Source organism: Gavialis gangeticus, unplaced genomic scaffold (genome assembly GCF_001723915.1).
Source record: "Gavialis gangeticus isolate Ggan-Ray unplaced genomic scaffold, GavGan_comp1, whole genome shotgun sequence".
NCBI lineage: Eukaryota > Metazoa > Chordata > Crocodylia > Gavialidae > Gavialis > Gavialis gangeticus.
The window spans coordinates 10,335,051-10,353,137 of record NW_017729013.1 but is presented as its reverse complement, the minus strand read 5'-3'; the positions used below and the strand labels follow the sequence as shown (position 1 = coordinate 10,353,137).

Genomic DNA, 18,087 nt, shown 5'->3' with positions numbered 1-18,087 from the left:
TCGCAAATCTTCTGGTCTGGGCTCATTACACTGATTACAGGAATTCCTACGAGCAAAGTTCATGTTACTGCAGGTGCTGGAAAAGATAAAAAGATTCCACACGCTCAGTTGCTTAGGAAACTCAATGAGGATACATGAAAAACCACTGCTCAATTAAAGTAACACTTACGGGTTAGGACAAACCCAATCACCATTTTTGGGTTCCCCACTTCTACCCTGGAAGCCCCCACCTCTTCCATATCCACCTCGTGAACCTGTAGACAGAATTATAATCAGAATAAACTAGGGGAATTGCTTTTATGGACCTACTCATGAGAAATGTTTACTGAAGGGCTATCACTGGTTTCAAAGCCCAAGTGATAGACTTTCTTGGTGGAAGAAAGTAGCTGGATGCTTTAATAGCTCCCTGTTCTACATTAGTTTCAGGAAATGAATTGGGAACTCCACAAATGGGTATCAGCTTGTCAATGACAATAAAGTATAAGATTGTATACTTTATTGAAGTATGAAATTGAAAAACCATTAAAAAAAATGTCTCCCACATAATGCTAGACTTTAAAAATAGCCAAGAGGCAATTATGTTTAATATTTTAAAAGATATATACATCTCAAGGTAACTAACACTTAGAAGTTGCAGCATCTGACCAGCCTCTAAATGTCAGTAAACCCAATGAATACATGTCGTTAACTGTAGATGTGTGTCAGATGCAGAGTTCAACTCATGGCAACAGGAAAAAAATCGTGTGTGGGAACAGCACCCGGCAGCCAGAGAAATCTGCTTTGTATGGTTTCTGTACAACTTCTTACCCGCACAACAACAGCTTACCCTGTTTGAATCCTGTATCCGGCAGTTAATTTTTTTTTTTTTTAAATGTGCATTACTAAAAATGTCACTGTTTGATACAATGGCAAACAAATATGGGCAGACCAAGTCACTTCATAAGAGCTAAAAAGAAATATTCCCTCTGGCCAATAACTCTAGTGTTCTTCCTATGTAGACACTAGAACACCACAACACTTGCTTTTAGCATAGAAGTGGTGAACTTTCACACCAAACACAGCTGTTAAAAGGATTTGTTTTTTAGCCTCCAAAACTGCTTGGCCAAAAACTAGTGTTTCTTCCCAGTCACTGGGCAAAATGCTCTTCCTGCAAAATGCAGATTAATATCCAACAGACTCATCTGATAAAGATGTACTATGCAGAGTGCCTGGGATTTTCAAGGGGAAGTGAAGGAATTACATACCCAACTCCTGTTCAGAGCCAGGAGGAACTTGGCTGCCTAACCTGCTTAGTCTCTTTTGAAGATTTTGGACAAAGTGTTTTAAAATTCAAAGGCAAAAGGCAGACCCACAGTGGAACACAGGGTTGTACAGTTCCATATGCCCAGCCTTAAAGTCAGTGCTTTATCTTAAGCCAAGATAAGCTTCAAACTACAATATCTCCAGATCAGAAGGAATGTGCAAAATTGCAAATAGCCCAAAAAAACTGAAGTACAGAATTCAGTTTTACTTAATTTGCACATACTTTGTACCACCCCTAGTCCCTCCTGTCCTAAAAGTCACCCCTTTCTACTACGCCTTCCGGAAGTCCATGCAGTATGCATAATGCAGTATGTAATTAAAAGTCACTGTTATGAAGCTACTCTTTAAAAGAGATCACAAGTGAAAGCATTAAATTTTTAAAAGGAAAAGGCCTTCTAAGTTTTAGTACCACCTCGACGGCCACCACCACCACCTCCTCGCATGAATTCAGGTCTTCTGGTTGCAAAAGAAACTTTGATAACATTGCCATGGAATTCTTTACCTAGAATAAAAGGAAAAGGTGAACACAGCTCACAGGACCTCAATAACGAACAAGTTCAACAGGCAACAGTAGTCTGAACTGTTAAATTACTAGAAAAAAAAGACAATGGGGCAAAATCCTTATATACTTCTGAAAGTATTAGCTCAAATATCATGTCCACTAGGGGTGTGCTAAGCGGGCAGTATTTGATTTGGATTCAGATTCGGCCCAATTCGGGGGACAATAATTCAGTTAACTGGTTCAGATCACTGTCCTGATTCGACTCAGTTGAATCTGAAGATTTGATTCCGATTCAGAGAATCAGCAATTTGACCATAGACACGGCTTTATATGGTTTTTCTATGTAACTTGAGGTACCAGGCACGGCTCATGAATGCTGAGACCTGGAAGTGGACCAGAAGTACTTAACAGGCATGGTGGTGACTTGTCGTACCCGCAGGCATCCTGGTATCACTGAGACCTCCACCCAGACAGAGCCTGTGGCCCTAGACTGCAGGGCCTGCCTGGCACGGCTGCTGGCAACTGCACGTGGGGGCACCCCCACTTGTGGGGTATGCTCCCTGGTGGAGTCTCTGGAGGGCTGAGTGCAGGAGCTTGAGGAGGAGGTACATCAACTATGCACCATCAGGGCCCACAAAGATTATATCGACAGTTACTGCTGGGCCCTACTCCAGGAAAAAGAACAAGTAAATAAGAAGGTGGAGAAGAATGTGGCCACAAAGAAGACTGGCCACAAAGATCCTCCCAGAGCTACCCGGAAGACAGCAGTCTCCAGATCCAGAGCATGCAGAGCTAGGGGTATGCCTCCCCTGATGATGCATAACAGGTACACTCCCCTCATCATGCATGAGGAGACTCTGACAGAGACAACAGAGGAGGTGGTAAGTACTCAGGAGGTAAGTACTCCCACCCCCAGGAGGGGACACCAGGTTCGGGGAGGACTCTCTCCTGAGGGTCATGGACCCCTTGGCCAGAGAGGTATGTTGCCTTCCTGGGGCCCGCATCCGGGACGTTGTAGAGAGGAGCCTATCCCCAGGCTCGTCTGTCCCTCCAACTACTACCCCATGGCTCCTCATCCATGTGGGCATGAATGACATGGCCAGGAGTAATCTAGATGAGTCATGGGTGACTACAGGGCTCTGGGCTCAAGGGACTAGGGGCTCAAGTAGTTTTTTCTTTTGGGCTCCCTGTTGCAGGTCACGGACGCAAAAGGGAAGGCTGTGTAGAAGCAAACAGACACCTCTGACAATGGTGCTACTGCAAGGGCGTTGGTTTCTTCGACCACAGCACACACTTCAGGGAAAGAGGACTCCTGGCACGAGATGGCATCCATCTCATACAGACAGGTAAGTCCCTGTTCTCAGCCAGGATGGCTGATCTACTAGACAGGGCTTTTAACTGACTTTCCTGGGGATGGGAAAACTCCAAGTGGAGCATGCCTGGGGACTGGCACACAGGAAAGCTCCCACGTGGAGGACACCAAGGTAAATATTTTTGAAAATGCTAACGGAACTATTGTCCCACAGCATCTCAGGACATCGAGGGTGTCAGTTAGGAGGCCTCAGCTGCCTGTACACCAATGCCAGGAGCAGTACACCTTGCTGGAGGCTGACGTTGGCTCCAAATATAAGCAGCTTGAAACCCTTTGGGTCAAGCTTCAAGGGGGGGAGGGGGGGGCGAGGTGAGAGGGACCTAAGTGTGGCCATTTACTACAGGCCACTGAACCAAGGGGAGGAGCTGGATCTGGAGATCTCTCAAGAACTGACAGAGGCTTCGTGTGCAAAGGACTTGGTTGTCATGGGCGACTTCAATTACCCAGACATAGATTGAGAGGAACCCTCGGCTAGGTTGGATCGGTCATGTAGCTTCTCAACTGTAAATCGAGGAGCTCTTCTACCAAGGAAGTGCAAGGGCCAACTGCTCTCCTAGACTTTGTCTTGGCCAAAGGAGATGATTTGGTGTGTGGCTTGAACATTGAGGGTAGCCTGGGTGACAGCAACCATGAGCTCATCAGGTTCACTGTCTGCCGCAAGGTTGACAAATCAACTAGCAAGACTGAAGTCCTGGGCTTCAAAAATGCTGAGTTTGACAGGCTCAGGGCATTCATAGGAGAGGCGATGTGGGACCAGTGATGGAAGGCAAATGGGATGCACCAAGCTGTTGTTCCTCAAGGACAAACCTTGAATCACAAAAGAAAACCATTCCCATGAAAAGGAAAGGTAGCAGAAGGGCTGACAAACCCTCCTGGCTCAATAGGGACATCGCGGTCCTCTTGAAAATGAAACAAGAGGTGTATACACGGCGGAGTCCTTCTTGAGGACTGTCCCAACAGTGGTCCGCACTTGTAAGGAAATGATTAGGAAAGCTAAGGCAGTGACTGAGTTTAAATTAGCCAAGGGAGTCAAGGACAATAAGAAATCCTTCTTTAGGTATGTAGGGATCTGAAGAAAAACAAATGGAAGCGTGGTGCCTCTGTTTAACACCTCAGGACAGCTGGTAATGGAACCTCAGGAAAAAAAAACTGAACTCCTGAACGCCCACTTTGCTTCAGTATTTCACCTGACCAAGGGGAAAGACAAGCGAGATAAGGATCACAGGGGGTATGGTGAGAATTATAGTCTTCCCACTGTGGATGCTGAGCTGGTGCAAAACCAACTAGAAAAGCTAGACATTTATAGGTCAGCAGGACCAGATGGACTTCACCCGAGAGAGTGCTGATGGAGCTGGCTGAGGTCACTGCAGAACCCCTGGCACAACTCTTTCAGAAACTGTGGCACACAGGGGAGATCCCCGAGGATTGGAAGAGGGTCAACATTGTGCCCATTTTCAAGAAGGGGAAGAGGGAGGACCCAGGCAACTATAGGCCAATCAGCCTAACCTCCATCTCAGGTAAAATCCTGGAAAAACTTATTAAAGAATCTAGGCTTATTGAGGGTAAGATTCTGAATGACAGTCAGCATGGCTTTGTTGTGGGAAGGTCTTGTCTTACCAATCTCAGCTGCTTCTACAAACAAGTCTCTCGTCACCTGTACACAAGAGAGAAGGTCAGCATTATATACCTAGACTTCCAAAAGGCTTTTGTGATCTAGTATCCCACGATATCCTTGTGGAAATATTGGGAGATTGTGGGCTTAACTGCTCAACAGTTCAGTGGGTGGAAAACTGGCTGCATGGTAGGACCCAGGGAGTTCTCATGAACAGATCTGTGTCATCCTGGTGAGAAGTAGCTACTGGTGTCCCTCGGGGGTCCGTGCCTGGACTGATGCTTTTCAACATCTTTATCCATGATTTGGATGTGGGGGTGAAAAGCTCCAGGCCAAGTTTGCAGATGACACCAAGTTATGGGGGAGCATGGTAATGCCAGCAGATAAGCTGCAGATACAGACAGACCTAAACAGGCTGGAGAGCTGGGCGGATTGGAACCAGATGAAGTTCAACACTCAGACGTGTAAGGTGCTCCATATGGGGGCAAACAATCCCCAACATACCTACAGGCTTGGTGGTGACAGTTTGACTTGCGCCACAGCCAAAAGGGACATAGGGGTCGTGACCAAATCGGGCCAAATCTCCTCCGAATCGAATCAGTGACCGAAGCTTCGCACAGCCCTAATGTCCACCACAGATGGCAAGGATGTCTAGTTGCAATTCAGATTAAAAGAGCCTAAGGTGATGGCTTATGCATTTCCCTGGCATTCTTGTCACCAGTACTGTTTACAAGTTAAATAATCTTGTTCCCCAATCAGATAGCAAAGTTCTTGTACATTTGAACCTAGGTTTCCACTTGGAAAAAAAGAAATGCACTTTTGTATGAGGCCAGTCAGAAAGTAATGCCTAGTAATATTTATCTCCTGTGCAAGACATGAACACTGAGGGTGCTCACTCTCCTTTCTGATTCTTGCTTAAGGAAGCCACAGGAAACAGAGTGGTCTATGTGGAGATCCTGAAGGAACTGAAGTATTGTATCCAAAGAGCCTGACAGAGACATGTCTGTGGTACTCCTTCCACATGGCAACCCTCACCCACACATCAGCTTGTGCACCAGAGACAATCCCATAGTTTGGATGGCCTGTATTGCCCCATTTTCTGTGCAGCCCAGAAGATGAGACTGACCACAAGGGCAACATTTTCAGGATGCCACCAAAAAGACAGAGGTTGTGTGACAGGTGCTTTGCAACAAAGACAAGGGCTTTTACAATGTTGGGATGCACACTCTTGTTTACCAGTGGAAAAAGGCCACTGCTGAAAAAGGAGACCACACTGAAAAAGAATAGTCACCTGTATGCTCCACAAAATCATTCATATTTTATGTGCAAGTTTTTTCAGTAATATTCAAAGCATTACTTTGATTGGCTCTCTAAAGAGGAGTAGTTAGCTATGTTAATCTGAAGTCAGGCAGAGAATAGGGACTAAAGTCACAATTAGCAGGCTTTATGAACTTAAGGTTCATCACAGGATGCTTGGGACCTATTACTGCTTGGGTACATAATACAGGAACATTTAAACTGAACCAATGTGCATTATGTTATCCAAAAAAAGGCAACACTGAAAACTGCTATTTGATTTCTTCTTGCTTATTATGTCAGCTCCAGAACTGGGCACAGATCTCCAGAACTGTGCACACCAAGTTCCACTAAAAACACAAAGCCATTAGAATAGTTATTGATATTATCTGAAACACTATTATAAAAGGGCATCACTAGTAGCAACACATTAGTGGAGAGAAGAAGAGTTCAAGTTCCAGAAAACTCAGCATCTGTAGAGCTTCAGTACAGTATTAAAAATTGTTCAACTGTGCTTTCAATTAGCTACATAATAATTACTAACTACAAGGCAAAAGAGATGTTTGTTTTGGTTTTACTAATTGCCTCATGATTAAAATAATAAACAACATGCTTTTATGAAGTTCTTAGGAAATAATAAACTAGCGTGATAACTTCAACTTCTAATCAGCTATTTATAATGCAATGCCAGAGTTTATGTTCCAACTTGTATCAATGTAGTGCTAAAGTATCCACATTAGCCAGACAGACTGAGGGGAAAAATGGGAGTGGTGCAAAATGCAGGTAAAAAGAGCTACTGCAAAAGGGCTTAAGACACTGCTGTTTGCTTAACAGGATTTCGTTTGAAGCATTAGGGAGGCAAAACAATCTAGCAGACAGGGCACCAAGAACAGAAGTCAGGAGTTTCCAACTCTGCCATTGACAGGAAACTCACTTTGCCCATCTTGTTTATTCAGACAGTAAGTTCTGAAGCACAGGAATTATCCTTTCACTATTAAAATGCAAAGTGCCTAGCACAATCAGGCCTTAATGTGAAGTGGACCTCTAAGCACTAACAGAATACTGTAATACCAATACTCTCGTATTTTCTCCCCCTTTTAAATCTGTATTCCCCTGGTTGCTACCATTGTTAATTCGACATGAGAAGTTGTGCTGTCCTGAATAACATCAGACAACACCCACTCTCAGACTAAATGGCACATAGTAACAACTGGCATGTAGTTATAGTATTCAAATGGTATGTTTTATTTCTTAATGACTAAATTATCACACTAGAGGTGCACAGGAATCTCTTTGAAATAGAATTCCAAGAACTGGAACAATCAAAATTAGAGCAAGTGTTAATATGCAATCTCTGTTTTTCCCCCTGTGTGTAACAGGAAAAAAAATATCTTACCATTAAACCAGTCAATAGCTGCTTTAGCAGAAGGAGGATCATCAAATGACACTGTTGCTTCTCCCTTTGATTTCCCAGTATCTTTATCTGTATAGAGGTTTATCATAGGTTTGCCAGTCTTTTTGTTGGTCTGGAGAAAAAAATAAATTATTTCCTCAACATGTATTGAATTAATGAAGAAATGACCAGTCAAACAAGTTAATGGTAAGAGCAGTTGCAATTAAGACACTATTGGTAGAAGAGATTCTTGGGTCTACTGAACTTACTGAAACATGAGAGACCTGCTAAAGGAAGGGATACATTTGTGCATTTAATGGAGGAAAAAAGAATATAGAGCTAGGAGTAGAACAAGAAAAATGACAGCTAAGATCCGGGCTACTAAAATGGTAGTGCTCACAGTTCCTTTGAAGTAAGCTGTCATCTGTGAATTGGGAGCATAAAATGATCTCCAACTGTTGGGGAATGATAGAGAGAAAACACCCTGAATAGTAACAGCACAGAGGGAATCTATTATTCTAACATGCTGGCAAAGCCTTTTCTTAATAATGTATCCCCTTACACACCTTTATAATACCTATTTGCTTGAAATAGTCAGCCACTTGATCGGTTGAAACATCCTCTCCGAGTCCTTGCACAAAGATGGTGTTGTTATCAGAGTTATCGGACTCTGTATCTATTAAAAAAATTAAGTTATTTTTTTTAACTAACTTAGCCAGAGGGGATTAGCCAGATGCAGCTGTTACATATCACAGCAGTTAAAAAAATTGATATGCTTCCACATCAAAGAAAATCCCCTCCATTTTAAAAACTCAGATGCACAAGGCCCAGCAAGTGCCTTTGAGATCACGCATTTTTGGAGCTCTCCGGTTAGTTTGTGAAGTCAAGAAATCTTTGCTGTCGAAGCGAATAGTATCAGCTGGAGAACTGCAGGAGCACAGTACTTGATTTGGAGCAGCATAACAGAAGGCACACTAGATTGATTGGCAGACAGGCTTTATAGTATGCCTCTAACTGGAACACTCCAGTTGGAATATAGTTGAGATATATTTTTAAAAATGCAACAAAGTTTGGAAGTCCCAACATTGTTAGGAAAATGTTGGAGTCTTGTTCAAAAGATGCAATTATAAACAAAGTAACACCATTTAAATTTAGTTTCAAATTCAACGAAGCGAAAAAGTGAACAGCAATAATGGAGAAAAAATGTGAAGAATGCATTCAAGTGTAAGAACTCTCTTATTATGAGGAGTCCGTTCTTAAAAGAACACTATCTGAACTTCAGCATCTACAGGGAAGCATTAATACTGTTACACAGAGTCAAGCTGATCCAACATTCACTAGAAAAAGTTTGTTCCAACTTGCTGGACATTGTGGCACGTAAACAAGGAAAAAACCCTACTCTTATCAAGTTCTTATATACCATTAACAAACTTGATCTTTCCCAGAAGAGCCCATCGGGTTAAACCATATTGAAATAATACATTTCACATCACATTTCCAGGCATGAATTTTAGGAGTACATACATTCCAAAAATTCTGAACTATGATAAGATGCAATCCAAATTCCTTGTTTTCTTACCAGCATCTGATTTCTGTCCATAATCCCTTTGACCTACAGAACAGGACAGGTAAAAAAGGAAAAAAGGTAAAAACAGGACTATTTAAACCAAGGAATTCTTTTTTTGTTTGTTTGTTTTAATATAACAAGTATTCAAGCTATGTTTGCAATGTATCTAAAAATATAGGATTTTAACCAGAGATTTAGAAAGTATTTAGATTAAAATGTTCAGCATCTGTAGAATATTAACATGTTCTTTAACTTGCAGTATGTAGCAGCTGCCACACTGATATTATGCTGGTGTTATCTTGCAAATGCTGGTTGTCAGATTACCAAGCAGTTTACCAGTTTTGTCACTAGTATCTTTCTAAGCAGCATTTGTAACAAAACAAAAGCCAGGAAAGGTCACTGGTCCCCACAAATTCTTTCATGCAGTTTGACAGAGTAAAAATCCATCTTATCGTTAAGACTGATTTTTAAAAGCACACAAACACACCAGCCTCAGCAAAACAGAAATGCTAGAATAGGTTTATTGGATAGTAACAAAGTATCGGTGGCTCTTAGATTTATACAGAATTTCCACTGAAACATTTTTGATACTCGGCACTTACCACCAAAATTTTTGAAGCCACCACGGTCACCACCACTGCAGAGGAAAAATTGAAGAAATGATTTCTTCCTTAAGTCTCTATGTGCTGAGCCCAAGGCTCAATCTACACTTAACTGATCACAAGTTGAGAGTTACTGCCTAAAGCATCACTTCTATGTTTCCCGTACTAATTATTTAAGTTAAAAAATTAGCTAACTGGAAATGAATCATTTCAAAGAGCATAACGTCTAACAGCTAGGCTCCCAGTGAGTTGCTGAAATAAAGGTACGTAGATGCGTTAAATTAAATGCTTTTCCAAATGGATACCATTTAAAGGTGGGTTTTGAAGAGAGGCATACTTTAAAAAAAATTAACAGGCTTTAACTGTACATACAAGTAATAGCTCAGAGTAATTATCACTGTGTGTCAGGAATAAAATGAACTAAAGTTATGCGTTCATTAAGTGGGAATAATTAGCATTAATAACCATGCTCTGGGGAAAAAAATCTGGGAAGATGTTGAAATTTGGCTATATGGTACTACTAGAAATTTCAGATTAAACAGAAAGCGTGCATATATAAGAATAAGCTTCAGTGGCCAAGCTGTAGAAGTTTCAATTAATTCACTCTGAGACCTGTGGCATAAGATGTAGACCAAGTTAACATATTAACACATTAATTTGAAAGACTATAAATGGAGTTTAAACAAGCTTATTATGCCTTCCCAAGTCAATTTTATCACAAGTAAAAGCCTGATATCTCCCCAAGACTATTTTATCAAGTGTGATTTCCATGGTAGCAGTATTCTCCAGAATTTATTATTTTAATTACATTCATGTGGAAAGATTTAAATATACTCAATATTTAAAAACACAAAGGGGGAAAAATATCAGCAGAATTCTTTAAGTTAATTGCCAGATCATTTAAATATTTTAGAACTGTCTGCTCTAAGTTAGGGAGTAGAGGTTATCTATAAGAAACCGTTATCTATAAGAAACCTGACAAGTTCATCTATTCTTCATCATAAGAACTTCCAAGCTGAGTAACTAAGATAAAGAAAAAAATACAAGTAAATACTCAACTAACTGAACATTCCCAACTTTCACAGAGTCTTCAGCAGAAGGAGCCTCTGTAGTAGCGTACTGACAGTAAGCAGTCTCTTCAATTTTCAAATCAAACCCATCTCAATCTGTCAGACTCCAAACATGGGTCAAGAACCCAAAATAAAGGATACCAAAGATAGCTAGGACACCTCAATATGGGATTCATTGTTTTAGAATGTGGTACATACATGTTCTGTTGTAGAAAAATGTAGAATACTGAATGCAAGATATATTCCATTTTTTTTAAAGTTGTAATCTATAAGTTTTCTACAAAAGGGGGTAAAATTATGTCTGAAATTAATACCTGAGGGTCAAAATGTTATTAGGTACTATGTAATTTAGTTAGGAGAACTTGTATAGTAACAGTTAGCATAACATGACATAACCTAAAATGGTATTTCAGTCATGAAATATTAGCTTTAACTGAGATGTATTTTAATAGATTGCTGCTGCGGATTTTAAGTTATTGTACCATGTGTTATTTGGAAAACTAAGTGGCAATTACTTACGCATAAACAATTTTATTCAGCTATATAAAAAGGAAAATGTATGTGTTCCAAACACATTTAAGGCTGGCCTCTCTTCAAGGATGGATCATTTTAAAGACAGGTGGTACAACCAGAAATGAGGTCATAAAAATTCTGTTTGAAATCTGCTACCCACAATTCACTCCAAGCTATGGACAAGGTTCTCCGTATCCTCCTTATTACAGGCCACTGAATAAAATTTGTTAATTTACAACTATTGACACTAATTTATAGTAAATGAAATCAGACTAATTTCATGTTCAAATTCTGTATTACCCCCCCAATTCATTAGGCCTGAACTATAAGCCATGTGCATGTATTTTTGATTGCAGATATGTAGCAGAAAAGATGTGGGTAGAGACACGGACAGGACACAATTTATAGTAAGAAGCCAGGATTTTATGAAACATGACAACTTTGACAGGAGGGTGAAAATGGAAAATGGATACCCCACGATTCCAGAATAAGACCAAAAAAAAGTGTTTTGTCTTAATGTGCTTTGCAATCAATAATCTGCTTGGTCTCATGTGACCAACTAAACTAATGCATCCGTCTACATCAATTGGGTAGCATACACTGCGAATGAATATAAGTTATAAATTTTGGTCCATTTTTCACATGTACTCTACATTTGCTACACTCCTGGTATTGTTGAGCACTGTTAGATTTTAGTCTCATTAAAAGAGGTACATGAATATGTACCCCAAACACCCTATATGAGGGATAAGCTCCCATACAGATGTTTGCTTTAACCAGCTAATACAGTGCAGCCTCAAGTTTATACTGTACTAAGACTTATAATTTAGGTCACTTACAGATTCTTAGTAACTGGATAGTTTAGCAACTGAATTCTTAATATAAATATACATTATGTATGTACACTGTAACTATGTAGTGCCACACTCTGTACTGCCTTATGTTGACTGTGTAAAGGAGCTGAACAGCAATAGTGCTAGGTTTTAACAATCCTTTAAACCAGTCAAGAACCAGCAAAAAGTTCAGCAATGCCATCGGTACGAAAGTTTGAATTCCAGGCAGCCATAAGGAACACCTGCCACTTCTCCTGAAAATTATACCTAATGCTATGAAAACAGGATCATTAGACGAGCTTTTTTGTTGTTGTTCTAATAACTCATCCAGCTTCACTTTTATCATCAAACCTCTTTGTATATCCCAGAACCTTAGGTATAATGGATATACCACTGCTTCACAAATCAATTACAGGAGGAGGATGCGTCAACTGGTATTACTTCCAGCTGAAGAAAGCAGCATCATTCTGTTAAAACCTTTTAAACAGCTTTTCGACTACATTTTTTTAAAAATCAATGGTGCACACTATTATCATTTTTAGAGAGCTCTATATCAGAACTACTTTAAGAGAGAAAAAGCAGTGTATACTGGGAAGAGTGATATTAAAAATCCAAGGGCTAAATTCTTCCTTCTGATATACACGGATCTCCCCAGACATAATCGAAAAAATAAGTATAGCTACTAAGGTAAAGATTTTGCTACAGGCTTTTTATTGCTGTCTGCAAATCCTTAAATATGGGCAAGCCTAAAGGAACAGAACTAGGAGGTAACCACTGAAAGTGTAATAGATATGACAACAGGTGAAGTGTATGCTGTTAAGTATGGAGTTTCACATGGACACACAAATTATTAATATTACTATCTATTTACTGAACAGTGCCCCTGCTTATTTTTTTCAAGCTCTATGTGAAGATTAATAGTACACATAAACACTACCTTAAAACATTAGGGGTATGTCCAAACAAGCACACACATGCTTTTCCCCAGGGACAAACAGCAGTGGCACAATATGTGCCACTGCTACCTCTCCCCAGGGAATGCCCATGTAGTTGCACTCTGGCATGCAGCAAATTGCCCTGGGTGGGGTAGGAGAGACTGGGGCCAGCACCTGGCCCAGCAGCCTTACCTGGGGTCCTCGGGGCCTCCAGCGGTGGCAATCCGGCAGCAGGAAACCTGGCCAGCAGCTAGAGTGTGGCTCAGGCTGGCAAGGCTCTGGTTTTGGGTGGCAGACTACCACCATGTGCATCATCCTTTTTCAGGCATGGGTTTTTTGACACTGGGATCTCCCAGTATCAAAAAAACTCCCGTGCTGCAATGCAGCGCTGCATCTCTCACGTGCACACTTGTCTGGACCCGCCCTTGTTGCGCAATTTAGCACAAATCACTTTGGTTAGGCCACAATTTCGTGATACTAGCAGCAAAACACAGTTTTCACTTTTAAGAAAATAAACTACTTGTAAGAGAACAACCTTACAACGAGGTTTAACTTTAACATTCCACAAAAAAGTTCTACATTAAACAAAATGGTAATTACATTTTTGGAGAAATTCTGTTCTAATTTCACCCATACAACTGAAGTGAAAAAGGACTGCACAAGTATAACAAAGGTAGAATCATCATCCACTAAGGCCCATGCATTCTGATACAAAAAATGGAGTTGTCATAATCATTGTTACACTGCAATAATGGAGCAAACTTTTTCAGATTTAAGGTAACAAACCCACTCTACTTCCGGAACACCTTTCAACTGATGGAACTAAGACAACTGCTAAAAATGATTGAATTAAACAATAAACCCGTAAGATAAACTCATTTCTCAGATGGGGACCCAGCATGAAGAGGAAGTAATTATATTCAAGAAACTTGGAGGCCAAGCCAAGAACAGGAATCAGAATGAGCCCCCAGCATTGTGTTCTATCCACAAGCCCACAGAAATCCTGTACTGCATCTCCCCATATTGGATTGGTGGAGGTAGCAGAGAGAAGACGACAGAACAATATAGGTAGTTAGCATGCAATCTCCCTGAAGTCCATGTGCTTGCTAAAACTACAAAGGTTTTGCTTGGGTTTTAGTTATAAACCTGTTTTTTAAGAGAAAGTTTACAATATAGGTGTAAACACTTGCTTTTTGCCAAAATTAGACTACTGAAACTGAGCATCAGTTTTAAAAACTAGAACACTGGGGCTTGAATTAAATTTTATTTGGCATAAAGAAGTCGGAAGAGATGCACCAAAAAAACCCCTGTTTTAAAAGAAAGTCATTCTGAAAACGGTAGTTACTGAGCAAGATTACAAAACAGTAATCATCCTAAGCAAAAGTAGTAGTGATCTAGAAATCCTGAATTAAGGAATATGGGTTACTGAATTCAAACAATGATTTTCACAAGCTATTAACATTCTCCCTACTACCACCACCACAGGTCATGAATTTGAACTTTACAAGTGAACTGTACACTGTTGACTCCTGAATCATAATACCAAGTGAATCAGATCCATCATACTAGCCCAGAGCATTTTTTTTAGCAACTTTTATCCAGAACTTTAATGGAAATACACTATCAAATTTGTTTAAATAAATAATTATTAGACTGTGACCACAATATCCTGGAATTTCACAAGTGCACAAATACCTCTACAATGGGAAACCCCCCCTGGTTAAAACAAAAGCTAGCCTGGCACAACCAGTTATTGGCATTTTTAATCATTATGTTGCTCAACACTGGCTCAGAGTAGGATTAAATGACAAAATAGCAAGAACATCAATAGCTGGGCAACAGGGAGGGAACGTTGTCACAAGAAGAGCTGCAACAGTGACAGCCTTTTGTGTTTGCTTTTTTATTTTACATGCCAGGAGAGAGAACTTTTGTGAATGGCTAGTGGAAAGGACATTCAAACACCATGATCTCAGATTTGGTAGAAATATCACACATCATAATACAGCAAAAACATTTTGAGAGAAAAGCATTATACTTTTGCTAAATAAATCCATTCAAAATTGATTTAAAAATGGACAGTGTTTTGGAAGTCTCAAGTACAATATACATACTCCCCCCTTCCTATGCTATTTAAGCCTATATTGTTGCAGGAATACAAAAACTGTGTTGAGGCAAGCCTTTCTAGTTAACTATTTATGCCAATGGAAATACTCCAATTAAAAAAAGACAAAACACTATTTATAGAAAAGTCACTAAGAAGCAGAAGCAACAGATGAACACAGGCTGTTTTTTGTAGTTTTAAATGTTCTGTTAACATTTTCCCTGATACTAGAAGTTGCAATTTGTTACTTACTGAAGTTGTTCCCCACTACACACTTTTTTTTTTTTTTTTTTGTTATTTAACCTGAAACTTTTGTTTTTCTAGGAAATCATAGAATCTGAAGTAAAAAAAGTCATTAGAAGTAGTCTCCTTTATCAAAGTTACAATAGGCAGTTTCATCTGGGATAAAATATTCAATTACACTTCAGTTACAGAAATTAGAATTTAAATTCGATGTCCATAGTACTGAACGGAAGGAATTGTAAAGGAATTAGAACTGTTTTGTTATATTTCAGTACTTGCCTTGATGATTTTCAAATCCCCACTGCTCTTCCCTTTCCATTGAATTTTTTATGTCAGTGTGATTAACTATATTGTTATAGTAAATGGTGCTTAAAACAAAATGTTGCTTAAGAAGTTTATTTTCACCTATTTATTTTCACACCTATTAATTTATCTTCCTTTGTCTTGTAAGCAAACAACTTTGGAATAGACAATGTCCATCAGTTCTGTGCCACTTTTCCCCCTTTCATTTAAAAAACCTGGTATAAATCCTGAAAGTACTGACTCTAGCCTACAATGGATCAGCTACAGTTTTTAAACTCAATTCTAATTGAAACTGAACATTTGAAGAGACTTTGCTGCCGCTTACATATACATTAGTGGAAAAAAACACAATAAAGAAACATGAAGTTCTTTAACATTCATCTACTATATATTAATGGGGTTCTAGAAATTTTGCCATCCATCTAGTAACAAAACTCAGGGTCCGTCTATATTATCAAAGTGGCCACAATGAAATGCAACTTGGGACCAGCCATATTAGAAATGACACAATCTTGTTCTACATGACTGGATTAGTTTAAAATATATTCTAGAACGGGACACACACACACCCATGACATGACACGACACAACACAACCATTTTGGCAGGTGTGCCACAAATTAAGCCCTGAGCACTCCCTAAGCACCACACCAATCCCCCTTCCCTGCCTGATGTGCCACTCTGCACCACACCCCATGCTCCTTGCCTGGTCTGATAGTCTGCTTTCTGCTCTATGCTGCTGAGGTACCTGCCCCATCCCTAATATGGTATGTGCCACACAAACAGGTGATCCGTGCCACTTGGGGCCCACATGCCAAAGGCTGGCCACCACTGCTACAGAACACAATTTCACTTTTAGCTCAAGCATATAAAACAAATTACAACAGTCATTTATTTTTATAGTACAAGTTAAACCTACCAATTTAGTACCAGACAAGAATCTATAGACAATTTGTTCAACAAAATACATATCCGCACAGTGTCATGTTATGTTTTGTATGTGAAAGAACTGTCTTGAAATGTTGAGATTTAAGTGAAAAAGATCCTAAAGGAGCTTGCTTAAAAAAAATTATTTCCCATTCCACCTCACAGGTTTTAGCAATAAAAACAGCACAGGATGGTAGTGGAATGGTCATGTTAAAATAGAACAGTTTATGGGTAACCAAGAGCTTTGATTCCTGACTTAGTTTGAATTCCTGCATATTTTTCACCTACAGAATTATCTGATCAGGGATGAAAGCATACTTTGCAGGAAATAACTGTGATATACTAACCTTACTTGTAGTTTGGACAATTTACAGGGGTATTAAAAAGAAGCTAAAGCCCTAATCCTGCTGGCCTACACACGTGAAATCAACTGGATTACTAACATAGATTAAATTAAACATGTTAAAGATAAATGTAGAAAACTACGGTTTTCTAGCTACACCAAAAAATGGTGAATTTCATAGATTTCATAGACGTTAGGGCTGGAAGGGACCTCGGAAGATCATCAAGTCCAGTCCCCCCCCCCGAAGGGCAGGAAGTCAGCTGGGGTCATGGGATCCCAGCAAGATAAGCATCCATTAGGTTGCTATGACTGTTTTAGCCTACTAGCCCAACTAGCGGCAGATAATTAGCCAAGCCGTGGGTCTGAATTCCATATTTAAGTCCCCTCTCTGTCTTTTAAATGAATATGTTTATTTTTGTAAAAATGTTTAATGGCTTCAAGGGCTGATCTTTTTTAAAAAGAGCTGTTCCATAATTGTCAGCAACAACATTTAGCCAAGTGCTTTCTGATCGTGCTTTTAAATCTTGTCCTACATAATATAGTTTCAAAAGTCGACTACATTCCAAGTTCATAGTATGGTCTAGGTCAGGGGTGTCAAAGTTATGGCTCACAAAGCCCTTTCATCCAGGTCATGGTACTGCCTGCAAGTCTGGAGCCACACAAAGCAAGCAGTGTGCCCTGCACCACCCTGAGTGCTGTATCTGGCATGCACGCTACACATGGGGTTTAGGGATGTGAACAATTAAATTATTTATTGTTTAACTGATCAGCTCAATGATAACTGGTTCTAGCTTGCCAGTTATCATTTAGCCTGGGGCCAGCCACAGTCCAGGAAGGAACAGAAGCCCTACAGTGCCCCAGCAGGAAACAGAATGTGGTAGGGGGGACAGGATGGAGACTACGGGGTGCCCGCTCCCTTTCTCGCAGTGCACCAGTTGGAGTTACCATACACCTGGGTTTTCCTACACGTGCTCTTTTGTAGCCCCCTGCCCTCATGTCCAGGTGTTTTTTTCAAATGTGAGCAAATGTCTGGGTTTTTGCTCTGCCTCTGCTTTCCCAGGCTGGCTGCTTGGGGCTGGGAACAGTGGGCAAGGTGATTGGCTGTCAGGGGTCAAATGCACGTAAGTGCATGAGTAAGCATGCAGACAGGAGCTGCCTGGGCAGCAGGGCGGGG

The 18,087-nt window shown here is 40.2% G+C and overlaps 1 protein-coding gene across 1 annotated transcript in view; it reads right to left on the bottom strand.

The window, feature by feature from the left end:
- TAF15 (TATA-box binding protein associated factor 15) overlaps nt 1-18,087 on the bottom strand; it is a 50,259-nt gene that overhangs the window by 5,981 nt on the left and 26,191 nt on the right. The window contains exons 8-13 of the mRNA XM_019511502.1: nt 9,647-9,681; nt 9,057-9,089; nt 8,044-8,153; nt 7,481-7,610; nt 1,715-1,804; nt 170-254 (exon numbers count right to left, since the gene is read on the bottom strand). Of these exons, the coding sequence (XP_019367047.1) occupies nt 170-254; nt 1,715-1,804; nt 7,481-7,610; nt 8,044-8,153; nt 9,057-9,089; nt 9,647-9,681 (483 nt within the window). The remainder of the gene's footprint in view (nt 1-169; nt 255-1,714; nt 1,805-7,480; nt 7,611-8,043; nt 8,154-9,056; nt 9,090-9,646; nt 9,682-18,087) is intronic.